The sequence below is a fragment of the Hemitrygon akajei genome, chromosome 1 (assembly GCF_048418815.1).
Source record: "Hemitrygon akajei chromosome 1, sHemAka1.3, whole genome shotgun sequence".
Classification (NCBI taxonomy): Eukaryota; Metazoa; Chordata; class Chondrichthyes; order Myliobatiformes; family Dasyatidae; genus Hemitrygon; species Hemitrygon akajei.
In genome coordinates, this window is record NC_133124.1 from 88,485,440 (window position 1) to 88,512,090 (window position 26,651).

General features: G+C 39.3%; 1 protein-coding gene across 14 annotated transcripts in view; it reads right to left on the bottom strand.

The window, feature by feature from the left end:
* LOC140728571 (receptor-type tyrosine-protein phosphatase mu-like) overlaps positions 1-26,651 on the bottom strand; it is a 994,862-nt gene that overhangs the window by 772,204 nt on the left and 196,007 nt on the right. For all 14 annotated transcript variants that reach the window (XM_073047511.1, XM_073047621.1, XM_073047608.1 and 11 more), the window contains exon 2: positions 4,043-4,168. In XM_073047511.1, the coding sequence (XP_072903612.1) occupies positions 4,043-4,168 (126 nt within the window). The remainder of the gene's footprint in view (positions 1-4,042; positions 4,169-26,651) is intronic.

The window sequence follows — 26,651 nt, forward strand, 5'->3', positions numbered from 1 at the left end:
CACTTATCTGGGTTGAACTCCATCTGCCACTTCTCAGCCCAGTTTTGCATCCTATCAATGTCCCACTGTAACCTCTGACAGCCCTCCACACTATCCACAACATCCCCAACCGTTGTGTCATCAGCAAATTTACTAACCCATCCCTCTCCTCATCCAGGTCATTTATAAAAATCAACAAGAGTAGGGGTCCCAGAACAGATCCCTGAGGCACACCACTGGTTACCTCCATGCAGAATATGACCTGTCTACAACCACTCTTTGTCTTCTGTGGGCAAGCCAATTCTGAATCCACAAAGCAATGTCCCCTTGGATCCCTTACCTCCTTACTTTCTCAATAAACCTTGCATGGGGTACCTTATCAAATGCCTTGCTAAAATCCATACACACTACATCTACGGCTCTACCTTCATCAATGTGTTTAGTCACATCCTCTTTGAGAAAATAGCAGGTAGAAAGACAAAGGAACCCTTATCTGAGAAAAACATGTGCTGGCATTGGAGAAGGTCCAGAGGAGTTTCACAAAAATGAGTCCAGGAATGGAAGGATTAACGTATGAGGAGCATATGATGGCTTTTGGCCTGTACTCACTGAAGTTTAGAAGAATGAGGGGGGATCTCATTGAAATTTATCAAATATTAAAAGGCCAAGATAGAGTGGATGTGGAGAGGATGTTTCCTATACTGGGGGAGTCCAGGACCAGAGGGCACAGCTTCAGAATAAAGGGGTGTCCATGTCAACCAGACATGAGGATGAATTTCTTTAGGCAGAGGGGAGTAAATCTGTGTAATTCATTGCAGAAGTGGCTGTGGAGGCCAAGTTATTGAGTATATTTAAAGCGGAGATTGATAGGTTCTCAATTAGTCTGGGCATCAGAGTTTGTGGGAAGAAGTGGGAGAATAGTGTTGAGAGGAATAATAAATTAGCCATGATAGATTGGCAGAGCAGACTTGATGGGCTGAATGGCCTAATTCTGCTCCTTATAACATCCTAGGATACATCTGGTCAGGATCTGAGGTTTATACAACTGTATGCATTTCAAGATTTCAAATATTCCCCCCTTGAATTGTTGAAATGCTGCAGGCCATCAGTGATTTACTCCCCTGAATCCAGTAGCTTCCAAGTCCTTCTACACAGTATGGACCAACTAGACACATTTCGCCTTATGCTCTTATTTAAGACTCCTGTAGTTCCACATGTGGATCATCACACTGATCATCAAGAGAACCAGCAGTCTCCATGACTACTGGTTTGCTCTTGGTATACTAATAAAATCCTTTCTTGTCAGCCGGGGAATCCGAGGAGGTGAATAAAGTCCTTGTACCTAAGAGAGCGTGGTTTAACTCGACATCATTGTCAGCACAGACAGTGCGCTTTTATTTCAATGCTTCAGTTGTTGATTGTGCTGGCTCTCTCACAAGGGTTAATGGAAACAGCACAATTAATCAGGAGTAGACCTACCAGAAAAAAATTGTCCTGGGGATATTCCAGCTTTGGGATAATGATTGTTCCAATTGCAACTTCCACATATAATTTATACCTCTGTCTTTGGCAGGCATTCATAAAACTCTCACACGATGGTAGTTACTGACACACCACAAATCCCAGTCATACTGTTCTCATTTCACTATGTACAAATTAAACAAATCATCTACACCACATACACTTACTCCAAAATGAATTTCATATCAGAACAAAACAGAATAAATGTGCACAAGTGTTACTGTATAGATTATTTGTCATTACTGCAAATTGGCATACTGTTGCAATAAATGCTGGTGACACAAGAGACTGCAGGCATTAGAAAATTATGCAAAAACACAAGTTCCTGGAAGAAAGCTAGGTGGGTCAGATGGCATCTGTGGCAACAAAGAGATGGTCAGCAATTTGGGATGAGAAACTGGTGCAGGCTTCTCAAACTGAAACATCTGTTATCCCTTTGCCTCCACAGATGCTGCCTAATCCATTAAATTCCTCGAGCTGCCTGTTTCTCCAAGTGCAATGGAACACAGTAGAAGTGGGCACTGAAGTTTTGCACCAGTGGGCTCTTAACTCAGAATTATACCACGATAGGGCTAATGAGGGCTCCTTATTACATCATAGAAAGGATGCCGCTAATATTGATCCCTTTGACAAGGAAAAGTCTGTGGGCGTATTATCTGGCTTCTCAGGTTTGGTGTTCTGTTTTGGAGGAGCTGGGAGGGAGTAGTCCATTCCAGCCAAACTTAACCCAGAGTATGGTAACAGCCTTAAGAGACTTGAGCCTTAATAGCCCTGGTATTAAGGGCTGGTAGTTCCTTACGTACCATTTATTTAATTGGAAGGTCCTGATTTCCAAACCTGACAGCATGTTGGTGTATGTGGTATGTTGAGTTCAGGTACAGGGAGCTCGGCGGATGGCAAGGGTGAGCAGGAACAGTATCCAGGGAAAGCTGTCTATGCCAAATGGTGTTGTGAAGATGGGCACTTGCTAGATGCTGGATCGCACATACTGGATATGCAGTTCCTTGGCCCACCCGTGGTTCTGGCAGGTAGTGCAGTTGATATGTGGTGCTGTATGTTTGCCACCCCAGTGTCCTGGATGAGCACATTGCCTGTGCTGGTTGTAAGAGGGCCATTACGAAGGAAGGAAGGTTTTGAATGGTAGCCTTTCTTAGCACGGTATAACTAGACTATCCTGGGAACTGATTTCAATTACCTTAGATTATCCTGCTCATACCTGTACTTTTATTGTTCAGGAATGCTGCACCTACTTTCCTGATGGGTTGGAGAACATTATTCACATGGTTCATCATATCTGAGAGTAGGTTATAAAATCAAGTGGGTGACCAGCTCATTAGCTATTACACTCCAGGGTGGGGCTGGTGGCTTTTTAGGTGCAGGGAGACTGCTAGACTACTGTAGTACACTAGGAGGTGACCATTGGGTTTATATTACTGGGTATTGTACTTTTGCGTTTTATCCTAGTCCAAGGGTTGGTTCATCATGGTCTCAACTTGCGAGAGGTGGAATGTCCTTTGGGGGGCATGGCTAATTCTGCATGTCGAAAGTCACTTTGACATGATTGGTTAGATTAGAAACTGCAGTCGCTTTTCCCATTGGTTAGCCACCTGGTGTCCAGTTTCAAATATCCCGGGTATAAAATAGCACATGGAAGGGGCTTGCTCTCTTTGTCTTTTAATTAAGGCAAGTGGTGCACAAAACCATAGAGAAGGTATGCTTTGCGCGTGCTTTTGTCTTATTATGTTTGTTGAATATTCAGCTATGTAGTTTCTATATCTTGTAAATAGATGATTAATATATTTATTCACAGTCAGTGTTTCTGTCTCACTCACCAGACACATGAACCTGATTCAACATTACACCTTGTCCATATCACACACTTCCCAAACAAATGTATACCACCACCATATTCAACCACTATATTCAATAGTACTAAAACAACCAGGTAGGTTGAGATGATGTAACTATTCCCAGCATAAGTTACAATCTTACTAAGATCATCTTGGAATCATTGGACGTGGTTTTCCAACTGCTGGCATTTGTGATTATTGCATGAGACGTCTGCACAAGTGTAGTCCAAAATAGAAATTCCAAGATGCCCTCAGTAATTGAGTCTCCGTCAATATGATGGGGTGCATTCATCCTTTGTGGATAGAATCAGGGAGATCATTGCAACCGATGTCAGATGAAAATTTCCATGAAGCAGCATCAGTGATGGTGGAAGCAAAAACATTCATATTTAAAAATGAGTGTTGAAAGAACTTAGTCACGTGTTGAGAGCTGGAGAGGAATCCATCACAATCAGCACTGTTATTTTGGGCTGCTAAACCTCCTTCTGGACCATTAGTTTCTATCATCCTGATGAGGCTAATCTAAAGCATGTACACATGAAATGAGATAGTCATATAATAACATGAAAACCCATTTAATTTCACCAGCATGGGGTTCAAATAAATGGAGATTTTAATCAATTGGTATCAAGAAGTAGATACTAAGTCAGGCATGTGAACATTAACTAAAAACTTTGAATATTGAAACAAACCTGTTGGTATCCATGGATCCATAAAAGGCTTCACTATTGTGTTTACTTGATCCCAGTCAAGGTCACTGTCTTCAAGCCTTTGGCTGTACCCGCATGCATTGAACGGTTCATCAAAGGAACAGCTTCCTGCAGAACCAAAACATTTAAAAAAGTGAACAAAAAGAAATCCATTTCAATTTAGAAAGCATTCATTCATTTTTTTTAGTCAGAGATTTTTTAATTAAAATTCCTTTTCATGAAATGACTAGGCAGCCGTTTCTTGACTCTGAATAATCTGCACAACTGGAATGCAACAAAAGTCATCTTTAATATATTGCCTCAAACAAGAATACCAATCTTCACAATTTTAAATGTACAGGATTTTCAAGGCCATTGAGATCCTGTCTCAATTAATTTTATGAAACACAGGAGCTGAGTAAAAAAGTTATTACATTTTTTAAATAGGATAAGCCAAGACTTGATGTTTATCCATAAAGTGTGAGTATTCATTCTTACTTTCTAATCACTTGCTGTATTATTTTTTAATTTGTGTCAGTCAACAACACTGAAGCAATAAGAGCAGATCAGAAGGGAGGGATGGATAGACAAGCTGAATAGCTACATACAAGAGGATGCTGTCCAAGTTGCATGCCATGTTGGACAATGACTCCCATCCACTCCATAATGTACTGGTTAGGCACAGGAGTACATTCAGCCAGAGACTCATTCCACCGAGATGTAATACTGAGCGTCATAGGAAGTCATTCCTGCCTGTGGCCATCAAACTTTACAACTCCTCCCTTGGAGTGTCAGACACCCTGAGCCAATAGGCTGGTCCTGGACTTATTTCCACTTGGCATGATTAACTTATTATCATTTAATTATTTATGGTTTTATATTGCTATATTTCTACACTATTCTTGGTTGGCACGGCTGTAACAAAACCCAATTTCCCTCAGATTCAATAAAGTATGTCTGTCTGTCTGTCTGTCTCTGGCAAAAGGCGTTCTGATCCAAGTCACTGACCTGGATGGTTAACTCTGTTTCTATTTTCATTAATGTGGTCTTGCCTGCGGGGGTTTTCTTGCATTCTGTTTTTACCTCAGATTCCAAAGACTTGCAGTGTTTAGCTTTAGTGCTGCGACTTCATTTATTCAATCTGAATTTAAAGATATCCCAGCCTGTTTGAAGGCACAGAAAAACTGATGGGAATTTTGCAGAACACAACCAGATTAGTTTAGTACAAAATAGGCTCTTCATCACCAACCAGAGTTCAGGGTTAAATGGTCTATTTCTATGTTGTGTGAATTTTCAACTCTCTCACCTTAAAAATTCCATACATTGGTATTGCTAAACTTAATGTAAGCAGTACCACAATTTCAGGACTGTTATTACAGGCAGCAGTAAAATTCCAGACACTAATACTGTAACCCTATTACTTTATCAGCAGACCTAGAAATGTCCTTCAGGCTCCCATCCAACCCTTAAAAAATAAGGACAAACACTAGCTGTTACTAGATGGATTTAATATCTGTTGAATTAATTACATTATTGTTGGCCAAAGTATAATAGAAGGAAAGGCCATTGGTCAAATTAAATAGTACTGATTAGTATGAATGACCAGAATTCAAAGCAAGAATGAGCAAGAATCACAGGATCACTTCACAGTACTTCCTACAAAATGAAACCATTTAGAAGCAGTAAAGACAGAACAAAGAAAAACAGGATAAACATACTCTCTTTTAGACTCTTTATGGTTCAACAAAAACAGTCCGAATGGTAGGAACGTAATTATGTGCAAGAAATAAGTAAATTTTCTTGTTCGACATAAGCTGCTACTTAGCAATCATTTGACAACCAAAGGATCAGTTCATGCATTAACATGTTGGAAACATTTACTCCTAGGTACGTATGGCAGTATGGGCAAAGGTTAATGTGCACTCAATTTGTTAACATGTAAACCATTTAAATGATGCTTTTCTTTTCCTGACAGCGTGTGCAAGTTCGCAGTTCTTTAATGCTTTTCAGTCCAAAATATGAAGTAAAGTGTAACGTGTCAGATGCAACATGCTTCAGGAAACATACTCTGCCTCACTGCATTTGGATGCACCATATCAAGATTTGCTGACAGTTGGCGACTCCAATCTAACACTTCGAATCAAATCACAAATTAATTCAGCAAGTGAACCAAAATAGTTAAAGTGCATTTGACTGGCTGATATTTTCAGATTGTTCAATAACCGAATGGAAATACAGTTCAACAATACTTTAGGCTCTATCAATAATATCCAATGATACTAGCTCATAGGAGCCCAATGCATAAATGCAATCATAAGAAAGGCATGCCAGAACTTTTACTTTCTAAAGAGATTAAGGAGATTTGGCTTATCATCAAGCACTCTATAGGTGTACTTTTCAAAGTATCCCAACTGGTTCCATCATGGTCTGGTATAGCAATTTGAATGTGCAAGAATGTAAGAAGCTGCAGAGAGTTGAGACTCATTTAGCCCAATTCATCATTGGCACACCCATCCTCACTATTGCTATTATCTATAGGAGACACTGCCTCAGGAATGCAACATCCATCATCAAAAATCCCAGCCATCTGGCCCATACCATCAACTCATATTCGCCATTGACCATGAAGTACAGAACCTTGAAGTCTCACACTAACAGGTTCAAGAACAGCTACTTCTCTTCAATGGATCTGTTCCTGAACCAACCGGCAAAACTCTAACCACTACAGCGTAGGAACACTATGACCACATTGATGAAGTTTGCACTAAAATTGAATTTGTGTTTTTTTGCTCTAATTACATTTTTATTGTAAAAAGTTAATTTATGTTTTATTTGTGTTTTTTTGTAAATGTTGATTCTATGATGCTATGTGCCTGTGATGCTGCTTGCTGCATCGTTACACCTGTGCATACATGTACATATGACGATAAACTCAATTTTGACTTTGTGTCTTGCCTCCAAATTCACAAAAATAGAGGGAAAATATATATATATTACAATAATTACTTAAAACCTATTATACTTGCAAAAATATACTTGGCATTGGGAAGAACCCAAGTTCAAGCAGTTAAGATTCTCTTTTGGTTCCCAACATACATCAGCCTCACCCAGGCCTCAGGACAGACAGGTTTAAGGCTGGGTTCTCTGCATTATCTATGAGAAAGTTTAAGTTCTTGGTTGACCTTGTCACTTTATTAGGGCCTTCCCTTGCATTGGACTTGATCCACAGCCTTAAGCAGATGATCTTTAATATCTTGATAATCGCTTGTCTAAAAAAGTTAAGTGTGAGATGAGGTGAAAGAACTGATTTGATGAACTCTGTCCAGAATTCAATTCTTACAGATTGAGTGGAATCTTAGTACCCTGTGTGATAATTGTTGTTTTCATGATAGTGATTGCCATGCAGAACTTGTGCTAACTCTTTATTAACTGATTTCTTATTGAGTTCCTCCAAATAGGTCAGAATAAACCAAAGCCAGTTTCAGAGAGCCACAGTGCCCTATCAGCTGAGAAGGAGACCATCTGTGCATGTTGCATGATTTAGCCCCTGTTCAGAAGCAGACTATGTTAATTATAATACTTTTTTAAAGTTTTTATATGCACTACAAACAATCTGCGAGAGATATTTAGTGGGACAAGCAATATCTAAGGTGGGGGGGTGGGAGGATAATTCATTTTACATGTACTGATAAATGGCCATTGGGACCATGGATAATAATTGGGTGGCTGAGGTGTGCCCAGCCACACTGAAAACCTATCCCACTACACACACTTCCCCATTGTATAACTGGGCACCATGGTGGAGCAGCTTGCGGATCTGCTGCCTCATGGCTTCAGCAACCCTGACTTCGGATGCTGTCTGTATGAAATGTGCACGTTTCATCTGGGTGCCTGGTTTCCTCTCACACTGTGACACTGTCAACCTGCCGTTAGTGGGGGAAAAGGCCTGAAACTCATTTGGAAACTGATGGAAATATCAGAATCATTCTCTCTCCTCATCCCTCTCAGTTCTCTCAGAATCAGGTTTATTGTCACAGACATAAGTCATAAAAATTGTTCTTTTGTAGCAACAGTACAGTGCAGTGCAGGCATAACAAAATGCTATAAGTCACAACATAATAAATGAATAAATAGTGCTAAAGAGGAATAGTGAGGTGTGTTCATGGACCGTAGACCATTCTGAAATCTGATGGCAGATGGGAAGAAGCTGTTCAGAAACAGCTGAGTGTGGGCAATCAGGCTCTGTACTTTCTTCCTGATGGTTGTAATAAGAAGATTCAACATTATTTAATGTCATTTCCAGTACAGAAGTACAAAAGAGAACAAAATAATTGTTACTCAGGATCTGATGCAGCACAAAAAAAACACTATAAGATAAAAGACATAATAAAAAACAACCTAATATAGTATATATGTAGATTGATTGTATGTACATAAAGGTGACATACTTGAAGAAGAGGGTCCTTCATCATGGACGCTACCAACGCCTCATAAAGCCTTAGCATTGCATCCTAGCTCTTATATTCCAGTCCTCGTAAAATGAATGCTGATATTGGTTGATCTTAAACCTCCATCAATGGAATTGAGCCTTAACTGCCTCTGGAATGATGGACAAGGGGGATACAAAGATTGATAGTAAACGGTGGCGCAGCTAGTTCCATCCACGTGCCATGAAGTAGTAAATAGAAAACAGGATATAGATTTCAAAGAAATTAACTTCCAAAGGTGTAAAAGGAATCATCACTTCAAAGACAAGCAGCTAAAGGAACTCTGATTTGGCAAAATGGATTTAGACACCTGGACTGCTCATGGCGAAGTGTTCAAATATCAGTGAATGCATGTTGCTGCAAATTAAAAGTTAATGCTAGGAAGTGGGTGTAAGTGGTCTTCTACCAAAGGTAAATGACTTGTCAATAGGTTGTCATGGAGACAAGAGAAATGGTTTATATTTGTATTCCTGGTGAGAGAGGGAATGGAAAAAATGATGTGTAAGTGGAAAAGTAAAGTGGAAGTGTTAACACTACAGCTGCACCAACGCAGCAAAAATCATCTTAGTTGTATGTAAACAACACAAAGCCGCAACATAAGTGGAATTGAGATTGCCAGTCGGGGCTCGATATTTCCCTGGAGTGAAAGGGACAAGAAAGGGTTTAGGCCTTGCATCATACAAGTTTATAACTAAATTGTGCTTACCATTGTTGCTAATCGTGGAGTGTATACACACCCTGATCTTAATCAAAAATGACTTTTGTTCAACAACTTTTTCCTGTACAGCAGAGACCTTGCATTATATATTTAGCTTTGAATATAGGATTTCCTGCAAGGCCTTTTGTTCCAGGACTTGACTTGTAAGTGGTTTAGGGCGGTTTTCTGCTGTTTGGGAGAACTGCCTATTTAAACATTGGAATTATCTCAAAGTAGGTCCAAATGATAGAATTTATTTGGTCTGAAGGTGTGCGTACCACAGGTAAGGCTGGTGTTTATCAATCCTAACTGCCCTCAGAACTCATTGTTATCCTAGATCACTGACTTGTCTGGAGACACATACAAGTCAAGTATGATAGTAGATAGGGTATTTTATAACTATTCTTTAGCCTTACCATTACTAGATTATTTTGTTACCAGATTTATTTAATTGATTGAATTTAATTCCACCAGTTCCTCTGTCAGTAAATGAACTCGCGTCTCCAGACCTGAAATTCTATTTAGGAAAGACGAATTCAGGCAGAGTGGCTGAAATTTGGAAAATCTTGTCATAAGCATTGGAAGGTTTTCAATTTGAAGACAATGTTGACCTGAAACATTGACTCTGTTTCTCCTTTTACAGATACTGCCTGACCTGCTGATTGTTTACAGCTTAACAACAAGAGGTATTGTTACAAATGGCATTCTAGTATAAGATGGAAAGGATTTAGGTCACAAATCAGCCATGATCTCATGGAAGAGGCAACAAAGACTGAATGGCTAATTGACTGACTCCTGCCCCTCTACTAAGGAAAACCAAGTGTTTGAGTTGAAGTAGGGAATGATAATCAGAGGAAGAATCACCATCAGAACATTATTTTTAGTGGCCCTAATGAATTGCTAACATTGATAGGCATCAGATAATAAATCTCACTGCCTCTGTCAAGCTGAAATTTGATAGTCCATGGAATGCCATAGCTAATCTACAAATAAATAATCATGCTGGTCAGAGAATTATAACTGTTGGAACTATTTCTGATTTTATGCACTAATATTGCCTGAATATTGCAATGAATACAAATTAATACACGAAAAACACAATGTAAAATTACACTATAAAGCAGGAGCAGAACTAGATTATTCAGCCCATTGTACCTGTTCCATTATTGAATCATGGCTAACTTATTATTCACTCCCAACCCTATTCCCCCATCTTCTCCAGGTAACCTTTGACACTGTTACTCATCAAGACCCTATCAACCTCTGCTTTAAATATACCCAGTAATTCGACCTCTATAGCTGGGTGTGGCAATGAATTCCACAGATCTTTATCTTCTGGATAAAGAAATTTCTCATCAACTCTGCTCTCAAGGGAAGTCCTTTTATTCGGAGGCTGTGCCCTCTGGTCCTAGGTTCTCTCCACATCCATTCTATCCAGGCCTTTCAATATTTGTTAAGTTTCAGTCAGAGCCCCACACCCTTCACCCTTCCAAACTCTAGTAAATACCATCAAACACTCCTCATAAATTAACTCTCTCATCCCTGGGATTATTCTTGTAAACCTCCTCTGGACTCTCACCAACAACAGCACATCTTTCCTTAGAAATAAAGCCCAAAACTGCTCACAATACTTCAAATATTGTCTGACCAATATCCTTTAAAGCCTCAGCATTACATCCTGCTTTTATGATCTCTAAGTCTTTAGAATTAACTAAGAATTCTTCATGTCATAACAAAGTTCTAATTGTTTTGTTGTACTTTTGATAATAATCTTTTAGCTATACTTTTAGTTTACCAGCTCACTGATCAGAGGAAACAGATCGCTGTTATTTATCATCAAAGCTCCTCGTAATTGTGAATATTATCAGATCCTTCCTTAACCCTGCTGCACGATGATTGTCTTTTCATATGTCTAAGCCTCATCCCTGGTATCATTCAGGCAAATCTCAACGACCAGCAATTTTGATTTCCTTCTCAGAGACACAAGCGATTTTTGCAGTGGCTAGAAATCCTGAGCAAAAGACACACAACATACTAAAGGAACTCAGCAAGTCAGGCAGCATCTATAGAGGGAAATGAGCAGTCAACATTTCAGGCCAAGACCTCCAGCATTTTGAGCCTGAATTCCTCCAGTAGTTTGTATATGTTGCTCCTGATTCTCAGAGACACTTGTTCAAAATCATGTAATCGAGCTGGGCTGCTAAATGTTTTGTATCCATTTGATTGTCAATCCCAGCAGATCAGTGGAAGCATTTTCAAGTTTGCCCATGAAATGGGTTATGTGCATATTGCCAGCTTCAAAATGGCTTAGAGATGACTTTTAGCCCAATAATGGACCACTCCGACATGGAGACACAAGAGACCAGAAATGCTGAAATCTGGAGCAACACACAAAATGCTGGATTAACTCAGCATGCTGAGCAGCTTCCATGCAGGGAAATGGACAGTCAACATTTCAGGTTGAGACCCTTTGTCTGTGATAAAAAACAGAGGGAAAATATCTAGTATAAGAAAATGAAGGGCTGTTGCAAGAGCTATCTGGAAGACCATTCTGACATACTATTGGTTCGAACATGAAAGCATTGCCCTCACCAAATGAAGACTGTGAACTTCAGCCTTCTGACATCATCAAATATAAAATCTTCAAAGTTATTTGCAGTTGTAGGAGTGGCTTGTCAGCAGAAGTGGGGGATTTCTGAATAGTACATAAATCCATGAATATGACCTCACTATTCCTCTTTTGCAATGGTTGTTTATTTAATAGTTGTTTTTTGCAACTTATAGTAATGTTTATGTCTTGCACAGTACTGCTGCCACAAAACAATGAATTTCATGACATATGTCAGTGATAAGTCTGATACTGATTCTGAAGTCCATAGCTTCCTGAAAGAGACAGAAGGTTGATAGGGTGACGAAGAAAGAGCATGGAATGCTTGCCTATTTCAGTCATGGCACTGAGTTCAAGAGTAATGAAGTTATGATAAAACTTTATAAAAACTGGTTAAGCTACTCCTGGAGTATGATATTAATTTCTGGTTGCCCCATTATAGGAAGGCTTTGGAAAGGGTGTAAAGGGTTAGAGGCTATGTGCTATGAGGAAAGATTGGACAAATTAAGGTTGCTTCCTCAGGAGGGGTGGAAGCTGAGGGGAGACCTGTCAGAAGTTAATAAAATCATGTAGACGTAGATAGAGTCGACACCTTTTTTCTCCCCAGGGTGGATTTGTCTAATGCTAGGAGACAGGAATTTAAGGTAAGAAGAGGAAAGTTCAAAATGAGATGTGCAGGGCAAATTTTGTTTTTTCCATGGAGTGCCTGGAATGTATCGCCAGGGTGATGTTGATGGCAAATGTAATACAGGAACTTAACAGGCTCTTAGATGGGCAATTGAATGTTTGGAGAATAGATGGATACAGACAATATCAAGCAACTGTGATTAGCTTAATTAGTTTGGCACAACATTGTGGGCTATAAGGCCTGTTTCTGTACCATGCTGTTCTATGTTCCATGCCTAACTGTTCAGAGATATTTCATTACCTACAAGGTACTGTAATATGGCCTGAAATTCATGCTGGCTTTATACAAAAGAAAATGAAATTGAAAAAAATTGAAGATGATGGAAGGCCACTCAGCTGGTCAGCTGGAAGTAGAAACAGTATACCTTTCAGAGGAAGAACTTGAAATGTTAACTTTACTTTTCTCTCCACAGTTGCTACATTATGCAGCATGCAGCAGATTTGTCACCATCTCCAACTAAGGCTCCGAATGCCCTGGATGCCTCCAGACCGTGGATTCCACCATCCACCATCACCAACTCCCATTCCAGTTACCCTGGATGCTTCCAGACCATGAAATCCCACCACCTCCAACTCTAGTTCCAATGACCCTGAATGCCTCCAGACCATGAATTATGTGACCTCCAGCTCCAGCTCGAGCCCAGACTTTGGCTGCCACCACTTCCTGGCCATGACAAACTGTCTTCTGACATCTTTTATAAACCTACCAATTCCCTTGGCTATCTTGGTTGTTCCTCTTCCCACCAGGCCTCCTGTAGAAATGCTAGTTTTTCTCAGTTCCCTCATCTCCACTGCAACTATTCTTCTCCAGGACATCAAAGGATAAGATTTCCCTTCACTATCCTCCACAAATGATGCTATCCTCACCCACATTTCCTCACTCCATCATCCCACCACCTGATAGGGCTCCTCTTCTCCTCACCTACCACCCTACAAGCCTCTGCATGCGACACATCACTCACCACAACCTCTGCCATCTTCAAAGGGATCTTACTATCAAACACATCTTTACCTCCCCTTCACTCTCCAGTTCCCAGAGCTTGTCCCTCTTTTTCCTCCCACCTTTTTTTTATCCTGGCATCTTCCCCACTTCCTTTACAGTCCTGATGAAAGGTCTCAGCCTGCAAGCTCGACTGTTTATTCCTTTCCCTAGAGTTGCCTGACCTGTTATGTTCCTCCAGCATTTTGTGAGTGTTGCTCTGGATTTCCAGCATCTGCAGAATCTCTTGTGTTTATGATTTGCTATACGTGCTCTGTTGAAAGTTTACAACAATTTCTGTTTTTATTATGCACGTGAAAGATTTATTTTAAATAAGAAAGGAATGGATCATGTGTCTTTGAAATGACCTTGTCTTATTAAATTTCAGTGGCTAATGATTTGCAGCAGCTCCTGTTCAAAATTTCGATTAGACACAAAATATCTGACTAAGATCATCCACTACTGCCCTGTTAAATAGACGAGTCCACTGAAAGGTCTCAGACTCACATCAGCTGAGACAAGTCTTCGTGGTCAGCAGAACTGAGTTATTGAGACAGGAAGGTTTGGTATAAGTTTGACAAGAACATATATATATACATATAGTAACAGGATTTGATTGCTCATTACTTGCCAGAATTGTAAAATGCTTCATTACAGTGGTTCCATTTCTTGATTGACTTAAACAACCAGTATTAAAAATGTAAGATATTTCAGCCGTGAAGCAAGAAAGTAAGTTACCAAAATCAAATACTATTAGAAATATACCAGATGTATGTTATGCCCTTAGATTCTGGCTGACTCATCAATTACAGACGTTTGGTTTGTTAAGTAAATTGGCCACTGTAAATTATCTACAGCATGTAATTAAGTGGTAGAATCTAGGTGGAGTTGATGGGAATGTGGGGAAATTTTAAAAATTGGGATTGCTGCAAGAATTGTGAAAGTGAAGAGAGTACAGACACAATGGCCCAAACAGCCTGCTTCCATGCTGAATTTCTCAATGTCCCTATGGACGGCATCTCCCAGTTGTATCTCAGAGCTCTCTTGTTCACGGCTCTTATTGCTTTGAGTTCAATTGATACTAAAACGTGTCGTGGTGTGATAGGAGTTTGGTGTGCATACCCATCAACCCCGTCAAGGCAGCAGAACAGGTGGGTTAAGGAGGCATGATTCTTTTCAGAGGAAAGAATAACAAGGGGCATGCTGGTACCAAAGGGAGCCCTGACTAGGCCACTGTGAACAGACCTGGTACCAAAGGGAGCCCTGACTAGGCCACTGTGAACAGACGTGGTACAACAGGGAGCCCTGACTAGGCCACTGTGAACAGACCTGGTACAACAGGGAGCCCTGACTAGGCCACTGTGAACAGACCTGGTACCAAAGGGAGACCTGACTAGGCCACTGTGAACAGACCTGGTACCAAAGGGAGCCCTGACTAGGCCACTGTGAAAAGACGTGGGTACCACATGACAACCATAGAAGGGCTTTATTGAAAAGGTTTAAAAGGATTTTGCCGGGGATAAGAAAGATAAGTCAAGTTTATTGGCTGATGTACAAAGTACAGTGAAGTACAGGTAGAATGAAAAATTTGCCTGCAGCAGCATCACATACACATAGGTTTGGACAACACTTGAAACAGTGAAGAAAAAGACTGTGCAAAACAAGATACAAGTGCAAAAAAAAAATCAGGGGCAAAGCTCATGGTATTGCAAGAGATGGCCCATTGTGTTCCATTGCTGAGGCACGATTAGAGCTGTGCAGGTTGTTTCAAAAATCAGTTTGTTGTAGGAAAGTAGCTGTTCCTGAACCTAGTGGAACTGTAAGTTTACTTTTGGATACAACAGCCAAAAGATGATGTAATAGGTATGCATAGGTCAAGTGAATAGCAGAGATATCAATAATGAGGGACCAAAGACTTAAGAAGAGCTAGGAGTTAGTGAGGTAAGTATGTGATTTGAATAAAATCTATCTTAAGAAAGTAGGCAGTGATTAAGAGGAAAATGAGCTGTTCACACCGGAGCTTCTAATATTTAGTTCAATGGTCAGCAATTTTAAAGGAAAAGTGTACAGTGAAACACGTATCCGGTATAATCTTGGCAACTGCATACATTTCAGCTGATACATCAACTGTACTCTTTTCCATGGATGCTGCCTGGCCTGCTGAGTTCCTCCAGCATTTTGTGTGTGGCAATTGCATACACGTGCTAGTACTTGTGTAACAAGGACTAGAGTTGCATAGTAATGCAAGTAGGAAGGATATTACTACATGATTCTTTGCAATAAAGGGTAAGAAATGACACTGTCTAACAGCAAGGGTCTAATTTAAAACCTAGCTGGAGATGATGGGCCAAATAGAATCTGTGACATTTCCTTACTTATTTCATGCATGTAAAAAGATGTAACACTGTATGTTGTACAGCTGTTTCATTTTCCTTAGATTTGTAGGGAGTTTTCTACGCAGTTAGTTCATGTCAATCAGTAAAAAAATGGATTTGATGGAAGAGCATGCCAACAAACTTTTAAATAACAGGAAAACTTGGGTCAACTGCAGTGCACACTGAAGTTGAACAGCTCCAAGAGTGTAAAAAACTAATGGAAAAGGTGACTTCTGGCATACGGAGGCACAAGGGGCTGACAGTATGATGAAGTAGCTCTATGTGGTATATTCAGGTTCACAGCTCAAGATGTAGCTAATATTGCACTTTCCATAATCTCATAGAGCAGTGGTCACTGTGTTAATATAAGAATTGTGTCAGCCAATCTGTGCACAGCAATATCTCACAGCCCACTAACAATCAAGAGCAAATAAATCTGTTTTAGGCAATATTAGTTAGAGGATAGATACTGGACACAGATCTTTTTAATACATTCAAACCAATGAACCTTTGGTTGAATGTTTCACAGGAACAAAGATACATATGACGGCAATTCACTCCCTCAGTACTTCACTGAATAATCCACCAAATGAAATGGGTGGGGCATTGAATGCACAGCCTTCTGCCTTACAGCTGAGAGAGTTCCAAATGAACCATGGCTAGCACCATAGTCACTATTATGAAATACAGGAATCAAGTCTCAGTGATTATCCAATTCAAGCAGGCTTGTGCATTTGCTGTCAAGTTGGAGTTTTAACAATAAATTATATATCAAAAATTATACATCTGCAAGAATGATTGTATTCTATAGCTGTAGTGAAATAAATGCCCTCTTGGAATCCCCATTTTTGATATTTAGCATCTTACACAGACACAGATTATTGCTCCGCTCCTGCTTCAAACATTTTCATGAAGTGGTTCAGTAATCCTTAGGTTATCAGCACTGTGCAATTTCCACTGCTGGATGTGCTCCTGTACTAAGGCAGTAACGAAGCAGTCAGAGGCACGATTTCTGATCTGAGGATCTTCCACAAGCATTAACAAGGAATTCAGAAAGCTCCACTCCAGTCAGAGGATGAATTTTCAGTTCATCCTCCACCAGAACTCAAAGGTTTTCCTAAGGTGTCAGGTGGTACCTTATGATCCCATCTCACAGAACAAGACTCTAACAGTGAAGCTCATTTACTCTCCTGCATTTGCTTCAGGTTCCTGGAAATTAACTTAATGACAAGTCTCACTGTTTCTCTTGATGTAAAAGGCATATTTTGCCATGCATAATACCAAATGACAAATCAATTCACAGGCCAGATAGCATGAGATGCTGCTGCAAACAAACTTTTCATTCTTACCTCTACTTGTGCAAAAGACAAACCCAACTTGAAATCTTTACAATTGAACTACATGCAAGTAATTTCCATCTTTATTAAGAGGTCTCAGTATATTGGGACAGTAACCAATTACTATCAGTGAATCTGTGAAAAATCTCCTCTGACTGAATTCATTTTAAATATTAACATCAGCCTAAACCAGCTGTAATTCTTTCAGCTGGCTGTGTAACTGATTCAAGAAAGGAAACAAGCTGAGATGGAGGATTTTAAAAACTATGAAAAGTTTGGATAGGATGAATGTTTTCACTTCAGGGCAAGAACCTTTGCAAGATTGTGGTGGGTGAGATGAGTAATCAGGAAGAGGTACGGACCATCCTGTTACTACCTGAAGAAATAAGTTGGACATGAGATTATGGAGATATATTCAGATGTTCTCCTTGTAAGGTTAAACACACAGGACAGATGCATCTCTTGAAGCCAATAAATTTAAATTCAATTCTCTGCTTGTGGAGAATTCCACAAGTAGTGGCTACAAATGAGATAAAAATTCAGCAATGGCTTGTTTACCAAAAGAGTGGTGAGAATGTGGACCTGACAGCAGAAGAAGAAAGTGATGGAAAATCCATTGATGTATTTAAGGAGGCTTGCAGGTGTAATTTCTCAATAATAAACTCCAATAAATATCAATTTTTGCCTTGCATTCAGAGTCCATGAAAATATACTCCCAACATTAGTAATCAGATAAACATTTTAAAATGGAGCAGTTGGCTCCTGGCTTGTTAGATCAAGTAAACTTTGCAGTAACCATTACCAAGACCTGAAATGTTTGTATTTTTCTATGTTTTATTCACACAAGTTGAACACAACTGCCAATTCAAGTCTGATCTACAGCTGGTAAGATGAATATTATTTGTTTATGCATATTGACCTTTTGTATGTTGACGGGTGATTCTGCACAAAGGTTTTAATGGTCTACTGTCTTGACAAATTGTCTGTCCCATAAACCTAATGTACAATTTTGAAAACTCAAATCAATAAAAATGAAAATAAATGCCCAAAAATAATTTATTTTACCTGTCAAGACTATTCAATCTTATAAATTAAATCCTGCCAAGCTAACATTAACAGATAATTACATGAGGTGAGAGGAAGAGAAGGAAGGTCAAGCAGACTAGATAGATGAAGGAGAATAGGAATGAATGTATTTATGACTTCAGTGGCAAAACTGACTACTGGCCAAATATCAAAAAGAATATTTCTTCATTCACTTTCATTTACATGACACCAGAGTACTTTGTGGTCAAAAACATATTAAATCAAAATAGTATCAAGTGCCAATTACACTATTATCCTCCCCCTTAGGATGTACTTTTTTAGAACCCAGCCAAAAAGAGCCGTCTTCACACGTCAGGCTCTACAATAAGTACTAGTGAGAAATTCTTTTTTAGCACTGCCCTATCATCGCATGCCCCTTCCTGAAATGCCCCCAATAGTAACCTCACTGAGATTTTGGGCATGTAGAACTGTTGGTAGGCATTGTGCTTTTGTCAGAGAAATCCATTTCCATATACATCCATGACAAGCACCAAAGAAAAGACTAAAGTATGAGGAAAGAAAGCCAACTTCCAGTACCAGCTAGTCCTAACTGGTCATCCCAATACTTTTTAATATGGGGAAATGAAGCTTGCAAAAGTACACTCAAAGAAGACTCTGTTCTTCCCATCATTATTCTATTATGGAAGGGCAGTGACATGGATATTAAGGTAATAATGTAACCATCACAGATTGCAGTAAAAGATATCACAGTGTACATTTCAGCCTGAGGACTACTTAAGTCCTTGTCATTTTCTATTAATAATTTTCTCCTGATATTTGCCTTCATCAATTCAAGATTCAGCACTGTAAAATTCTCCAATATTTCTTCTATTAGTCCTGAGATTTCATTATAAAAGAATCAAGTTATTTATATTCCTTAATACATTTTGTACTATTAATTGTTTTCTACCAGTTGCTGTAAAGAACTCCAACCACTCTCAAGTTCATTGGTTTACTTTCTACAAGCAAATACACAGAAAACAGAATCATAGAATGGGAAAGCATTTAAGTTCACAAGATTAAAACTATTATCTTGCATCCGATGTAATTTTTTTCAAAGTATTTTTCCCTGTCAATATCTAGGTGTAATTGGCAAATGCTCAGAAGTTCTTATTCTAAGCAATGACTTATTCAGCCCTTTCTCAGAATGAGGTAGCTCATGAATTGCTTAAATTGCTTTTGCTCCCTTTTTGATATTAAAATCAATGGCTTCTGGAATGAATATTTTTTTCCCTCATAGAACCCACAGAGAGATGCAAATGTCATGAAAATTTCATTCATTCATTACTTAGACCTTCAAGTGTTTTACCTTTCTGTCCCCCTGATAAATGTAATTTGCTGTGACCTTTTCTAGCACCCATTAAAATTCATGCAGTGGCAAGGACTTTTAAAAGTAGCGTAGCAATCACAGGAAGATGGGGGTGCAATAATGAACTCTGCCGGCTCAAGTGACCATATGTACCATCTTTTGCATTACTGAGCCACAGTATAACCACAGAGTCAATGCTCAATCTGTCATGAATTGACAGGATTGCTATAATAAACTTCCACCTCGTGCTTGTTGTTGTTCACCGAGGCTCATTGGAAAGCTCCCTCGTCTCATGTCAGGAAACTCCAAGTCCAATCCCCAATCCAGCAAGTTAAACCTCTTGAGTGAAGATAAACTATCTTTGGTGCAATGCAGAAGTAGTTGACTCTGGAGACAAGGAGTTAGCCTATGAGGAGAGATCCTATAAAAACATAATGTTATGAAAGGGATAGATAAGATAGAGAGAAGAGAGTTGTTTCTACTGATAAGTGAGAATAGAACTAGATGACATAGCTTCAAGATTCAGGGGAATAGATTTAGAATGGAGATGAGCAGAAACTCCTTTTCTGAGAGAGTAGAGAATCAGTGGAATTCTCTGCCCAGGGATCAGCAGAAAAAATCCATTAAGAATATTTTATGACAGTTAAGATAGATTTTTGCATAGCAGGGGAATTAGTAATGGCGAAAAGGCAGGTAGGTGGAGCTGAGTTCACGGCCAGATCGGACATGATCTGATTGAATGGAGGAGGCTTGACAGTTCAGCAGGTCTATTCCTGTTCCTATTTCTCATGTTCTTATGACATGCTACACTGAAGAAGAGGTTCCATCCCATTTAAGTTACATACAAACTGCTGGAGGTACTCAATGGGTTGAATAACATTCATGGGGAGGGAGAGGAGGAGGAATTAACATTTCGGGACTGAGGCAGGGTTTTGATCCAAAATGTCCCATTCCCCCCCCCAACCCCTAAGATGCCGTGAGTTCCCCCAGTACGTTGTTGCTCCAGATTCCAACATCCGAAGGTTCTTGTGTTACTATTCTCTTAAAGGCAAAATGGGTGGGTGAGGACAAGTCCATGGCACTACTCAAGTACCTCCTCAGTCCCCTGCCCCAACCCTTATTGCTCAAACAACTGCAAACTGCTCAACGCTACAAAATCCTCCAGCTATCCCTATCTGGCATACTGTAACATTATCTGTTCATCAATACCCCTTCCCTCTTTGGTCTTCTGCCTACTCAGCTTTATCAGCCTTGCATGTGCTTTTCAGTGAATCTCAAGAGTGCTTTTTGCTCAATCTTCCTCCATAGTGCTAGTCACTTAAATGAACATCTTGTTTTTGTGTTTCCCAGAGGACAGAAGCCACAGAGCAATCTCAGGTAATTTTAAACCAACGTCTAATGACTTCTCCATCCACTGTCTGTTTAAACCCAAAATCTTACTGCTCAATCCATCTGGGAAATGCAGGACAGCTTTAGTCGAATTCTGCACTGCCAGTCCCCATTGGAAGTTAAAGCCTGGATTGATTGTGTCCAGTGTGGCTGTCAGCTTCTGCACTTTCAAACAGATTGAAAAAGTCATTCTCAATATCATCACTAATCTGAAAAAGCAGTACTCTCTTAGATTGTGATAAATAAATGGTTAAAGCCTGATTTCCAAGGTTAATCTTTTTCCATTTTTTCAATCACATTTCCAGCTGTTTTCTCACATACTCACACCCTGCCCAGGCCACAAAGACCCAGATAAAGGATAAGCCATTCTTTATTCTTTCTGAGCCCAATATCTGCAGGTTGCCCCTTTATCGCTCTGTAATAATGACTGACTTTCAAATCTTGTTTGCTTTCCCTAAAATTACATTCTGCAAATCAATTGGATGCCACAAGTGCAGTGCAACCTGCTATAAAGGATATTATTCCCTGAAGAAAACAGGTACCATTGTTAACAAGAATTGCTTTCATTTACACAGCACCTCCAACATAATAAATGATTCAAGCCAAATCACAAGAGAATTAGCAGACAAAATGTGGTGCTCAAGTAGATAATAGACCAGGTGACCAAAACTTTGGTCAAATTAGTGTATTTTAACTAACTAATTTGTATGAACTCCACTGGGACAGATCTTAGAGTTACAGAGACATACAGTACACAAGCCCTTCAGCCCACCTAAGGCCACACTGACCATCAGCAACCTATTAAGCCACTCATCTTCCATCTGCTCGGATGGCTAACTGACTGCTCTTCCTGTGAGGCCTTGGATACAGTCTTCAGCTAAGACCCTGATTCAGCCACAGTAACACAGAGTTGGGGCTCTCAGGCCTGGTTTCCTCTTGGATTCACAAACGATCTAAATCACCCAGTTTACAAACAAAATGGATGCTAAATTAAAGTCATTAAATAGATTATTTAAGAATTATAAAACCTAAAATGAACACATTAAACAACAGTTAAACAAATCTATTAAAATCAGTAAAGTGTAACTCACCTCCCTCACAGCAGTCTATTTCTCTACTCATTTTAATGGCACTACTGTACTTACACCAGGTTTATAGGGTACAGGTTCAGAGGGGAGGTTTCATAGACTAAGAGCTGGAAGTTAGCTCTTCAGTGATAAATTCCATGAGCACAGGTGTCCTGAACTACATCAGCTTACTCTCAATCGTATTCCATTTATAGACTTAACTGCCAATATTGGAGAATATATCCATGACTACTGGGGAATCATGAAAGATTTAGGAATCAAGAATTTTCCTATGGTTAAGATAATCAAAAACTAGAGGGCATAGGTTTTAGTTGTGAGGAGAGAGATTTAATAGCAACTTAAAGGGCAACATTTTCACCCAGAAGGTGGTCCATACATAGAATAAGATGAAAGAGGAAGTGGTTAAAGCAAGAACATTAACAACATTTAAAAGACACTTGGAAAGAAAATGTTTAGAGGGATAGAAGCCATCTCAGTCTGCCCAAAGGGCCTGTTTCCATGCTGTATGACTCCATGACTGTATATCTCTAAAATGGTTTTATATATATATATATATACACACACACACACACACACACACACACACACACACACACACACACACACACACACACACACACACACACACACACACACACACACACACACACACACACACACACACACACACACACACACACACACACGAGCCTGGACAATGAATGTGGTCATATCAAACATCATATGATCACTGGAAGGGCATAAGGGTCAGATGTTTCTCTCTTCTGCCCTCTCCCATCCCACAGAAAATACAAAGCCTAAAGCATGTAGCACCAGGCTCAAGGATAGCTATTATAAGAATAATGAATGGTTGCCTAGTACACTAAGATCACACTTTATAACAAATTGATCGGTATGAACAGATCCAAGACAAGCTTTTCACAGTACTTCAATATATGTGACAATAATAAACCAATTCCAATTACATAAGACAGTAACTATAACTGAGAACTATAACTCATCCACTCTCTCTTTTATCCAGTTTGACCAGTACAATTATTCTGTCTTAACTCTCACCAAAATCAATAAACCTATCACTATCTGAAATTTAAACCTGACTTTCCTAGTCTCAGCAATCCCAACACAAAGCTTTAATTCGATGACTTAATCAGGATAATTGGTATTAATATAATCTCAATAGTCTCTTCATAACTATGATCACCCTAGCTTCCCCCTATTCTCTCCAATCATCTCATCCATTCTCACCCGTCTGGAATTTCCTTGAGAATTTATTTCTACCCATCTCTTTCTCACAATGATGAGCCTACTTATCTTTCCAACCTACAATATATTCCATTTCTCTGGGAATTTTCTAAGGTTAAGTAATCCAACACTTTGAAGAATGTGCTTCACGATCTAGACACCAGCAGGTCTCTCAGCATCATCCCAACCTATAATCATGCTGTCTACGTTTGTGTATTTCTTCTGCTCAGACACTTGGCCAATCACAGAATAAATTGAGAACCAGCAATAACTTATACAAGAGCCAAAAATCACTTTGATACTTCACTCCCACTGTCTCATTGTCTTTGTTCTCTTACATAGCTCCAATAAAACCCAATGTAACCTGAATGCACTGAATCTTATCTTCCAGCTATAGTCTGCAGGATACAACTCTGAATTCAGTATTTCAGATCTGCAGCCTTTCCACTCTAGATTAGAAGTCATTAGTTCTGATGAAAGTCACCAATATACCATGGAAATTCTACTCCTCTTGCCACAGATGCTGTCTAACCTGCTAATTGTTTCAAGTCTTCTTGCCTTTCCCTTCAGATTTTTCCATGGCTGCTCAGTAATACCTTTAACTTCAACAGCAGGAAGACAATGTACCACCCTGGCATCAATAATGCAAACAATGAACTATCTGCCTGCTCCCTTTACACATCACTTACTACACTGTGTTCCCAACAACTTCATTATGCTTTATTTTGAGGATGAATTATGGCAGTGGATTTGAAATCATACATTATATTTCAGATGGCATTTCACAAAGCAGCATGTAACAGGGCTGTTAACAAAACGCAGAGGTATGAAGTAAAGGAGAATGGCATTTTTAGGCCTGGAGAGAGGACGTCTTCAAGAGGTGGTGCCTCAAGAAGGTCGCACCCATCACTAAAGTCTTCACCATCCAAAACACATCCTCTTCTCATTACTACCATCAGAGAGGAGGCACAGGAGTCTGAAGATCCATACTCAATAATTCAAGAACAGCTTCCACCTCTCCACCATCGAATCTGTGGAGTATGTGAAACAAATGAACACTACCTTTATATTTATTTATGTTTATAACTTCTGGCAGTTCTATGTCTTTGAGCTATACTGCTGCTGTAAAAGTCAATGATAATAAATCTGATTCTGAATGGAATGCTTCTTTACTGCAGAGACTACCATTATTCCTGAAATACGGTAATGACGGATTACTGGAAACAGCTCTGGATATGGCAAAAAAAACTAGGAAATGGAGCAAACCATGAAGAAGACATCAGTGGACTTTGTAAGAAAAAAAGCAGGTTTGATCTAAAAAGGAGTGTGTGGTGAAATGTCTATGGTGTAAAAGCAAAATAATTAAATACTAACCAGATGATTCAATTTGTAACTGGCTGTAAGAGTGTTCTGTATTTTGTTAAATCCTTGCTGGTGTCAGAACAGGTTAACAAAGCAGTTAATATTGCTCAAGTACCATGAAACACCTTATAGCACGTTACCACACTACATACTACATGAAGGATATGCTGCTGCTACAGTGGGCCTACAGGAGATTGAGAAGTACTGTACCAGGGCTGGAGAATTATAACTGTGAGGAGAGACCATTTAGGCTGCAGTGATTTTCTTTAGAGGATTTAATTATGAGATGTAGAAAGGGTCAACTGAAATAATGTATTTCACTTACCAATAAGGTACAGGACTGACTTAAAATAAATGGTGGAAAGATCAGGAGTTGAGGAAAAGGAATTTCAAGTAATATGAGTTTGGGGTTTGGAACTCACTGTTCAAAAGTGTAGTGGAAATATTTCATATGCACTGAGATGTGCACTTGAGGTATTCCAGTCTACACAACAAGAGTAACCTAAATGGAAGCATTGTTAGCTAGCTTGGACACAATGGGCTGAATGGCTCCTATTTGGCACTAGGCATCTCCAATTTTATCATCTGCAGGAGAAGGTGTAAGCTTCAAATCTAATAGCAGTGGCTGAAGACCCACATTCAGTGATTCAGGAACAATTTCTCCCCTTCCATCAGATTTCTGAACCCATGGACTCTGCTTCACTATTATTTAATTTGCACTACCTCTTTATTATTTTATATTATTTTATTTATTTTGTATTTAATGGCAATTTTACGTCTTACCACTGTAATAATAAATGTCAAGCCATGTAAGGCTGTGATGATAAACTTGAATCTGACTCTGATTCTGAAGAGGATGCTTGTGTTGGCTGCAAAGGTGCTAGACTGACTTAAAATGAGGTTGATATGGGAGATGAAAATAGTAGGAAGTGTCAGTATCCTATCAACGGCAGAAAGGAACAGAAAAATGCAGAATTCATAATGAACACAGAGTTTAATTTCTAACTAGAGTAATGTTCTGGTACCTGTCCATGAAATTAGTGCAAACTTAAATTTTCTGCCCAAAACCAAAACTTCATAACTAATAAATAAAGTTATGTCAAGAAAAGCACATCATTTTAAAAATACTCTAGATATTTCATCCACACTTCTTTAAACTTGGAAGAGATTCTTGCATCCATTGAGTCTATGCAGGTACACAGATTAATTCCATTCCCTCAATAACTTTTTTCCATGAAATAATTTCTCCACATATCCCCATCAATCCCACTATTATCTCTTCAGATTTCATCCATTGTCATACACTACTGATAATTTACTGGGATCAATTAACCCACCAACTGGTAAGACCTTAGGATGCAGGAGGAAACTGGAGCATTCAGAGGAATCATGCTGGGAGAACATGCAAACTGTGGTTGATTTCTATTTCAGAGACCTCATGTGTGCTATCAAATGTTTAATAGACCTGACAGAAATAATTCAAGTTAACAACAAGGTACACAATCACATTAGAATTTAGTTTAGCAGAAAATTTTATACAGCAGTGTTTACCCAGAACTGAGCAAGTGTCTACTATCAGTAGCTGAGACACAGACACACAAATTTCAGTTATAGTCATACATTTCAACTTTGTTCAACTTTGCTCTTAATTTTTAGTAAATCTTCTAAATTCTAGATAGGCACATCTTGAATTGATCTTTGCTTTCCCGGAATATATGACAAATAAACTCCTCTTGGGCTTCCAGCCGGGTACAGGTGTCGATTATAACCGGCAAACTCTGCCAAGTTCTTCAAGGATGATGCCTGGGCATGCCTAGTCCAGTGGTATTTATACACCTTCATTCTATCCCTCATGATTGGTTAGTCCTCGTCCAATCAGGTTTCCACTCTCTCACCTTGCTTACAATCGAATTCCAGTCTCGTTCTAAGCAAGATAGGAGAGTGGAAAGCTGACTGGATGAGGACT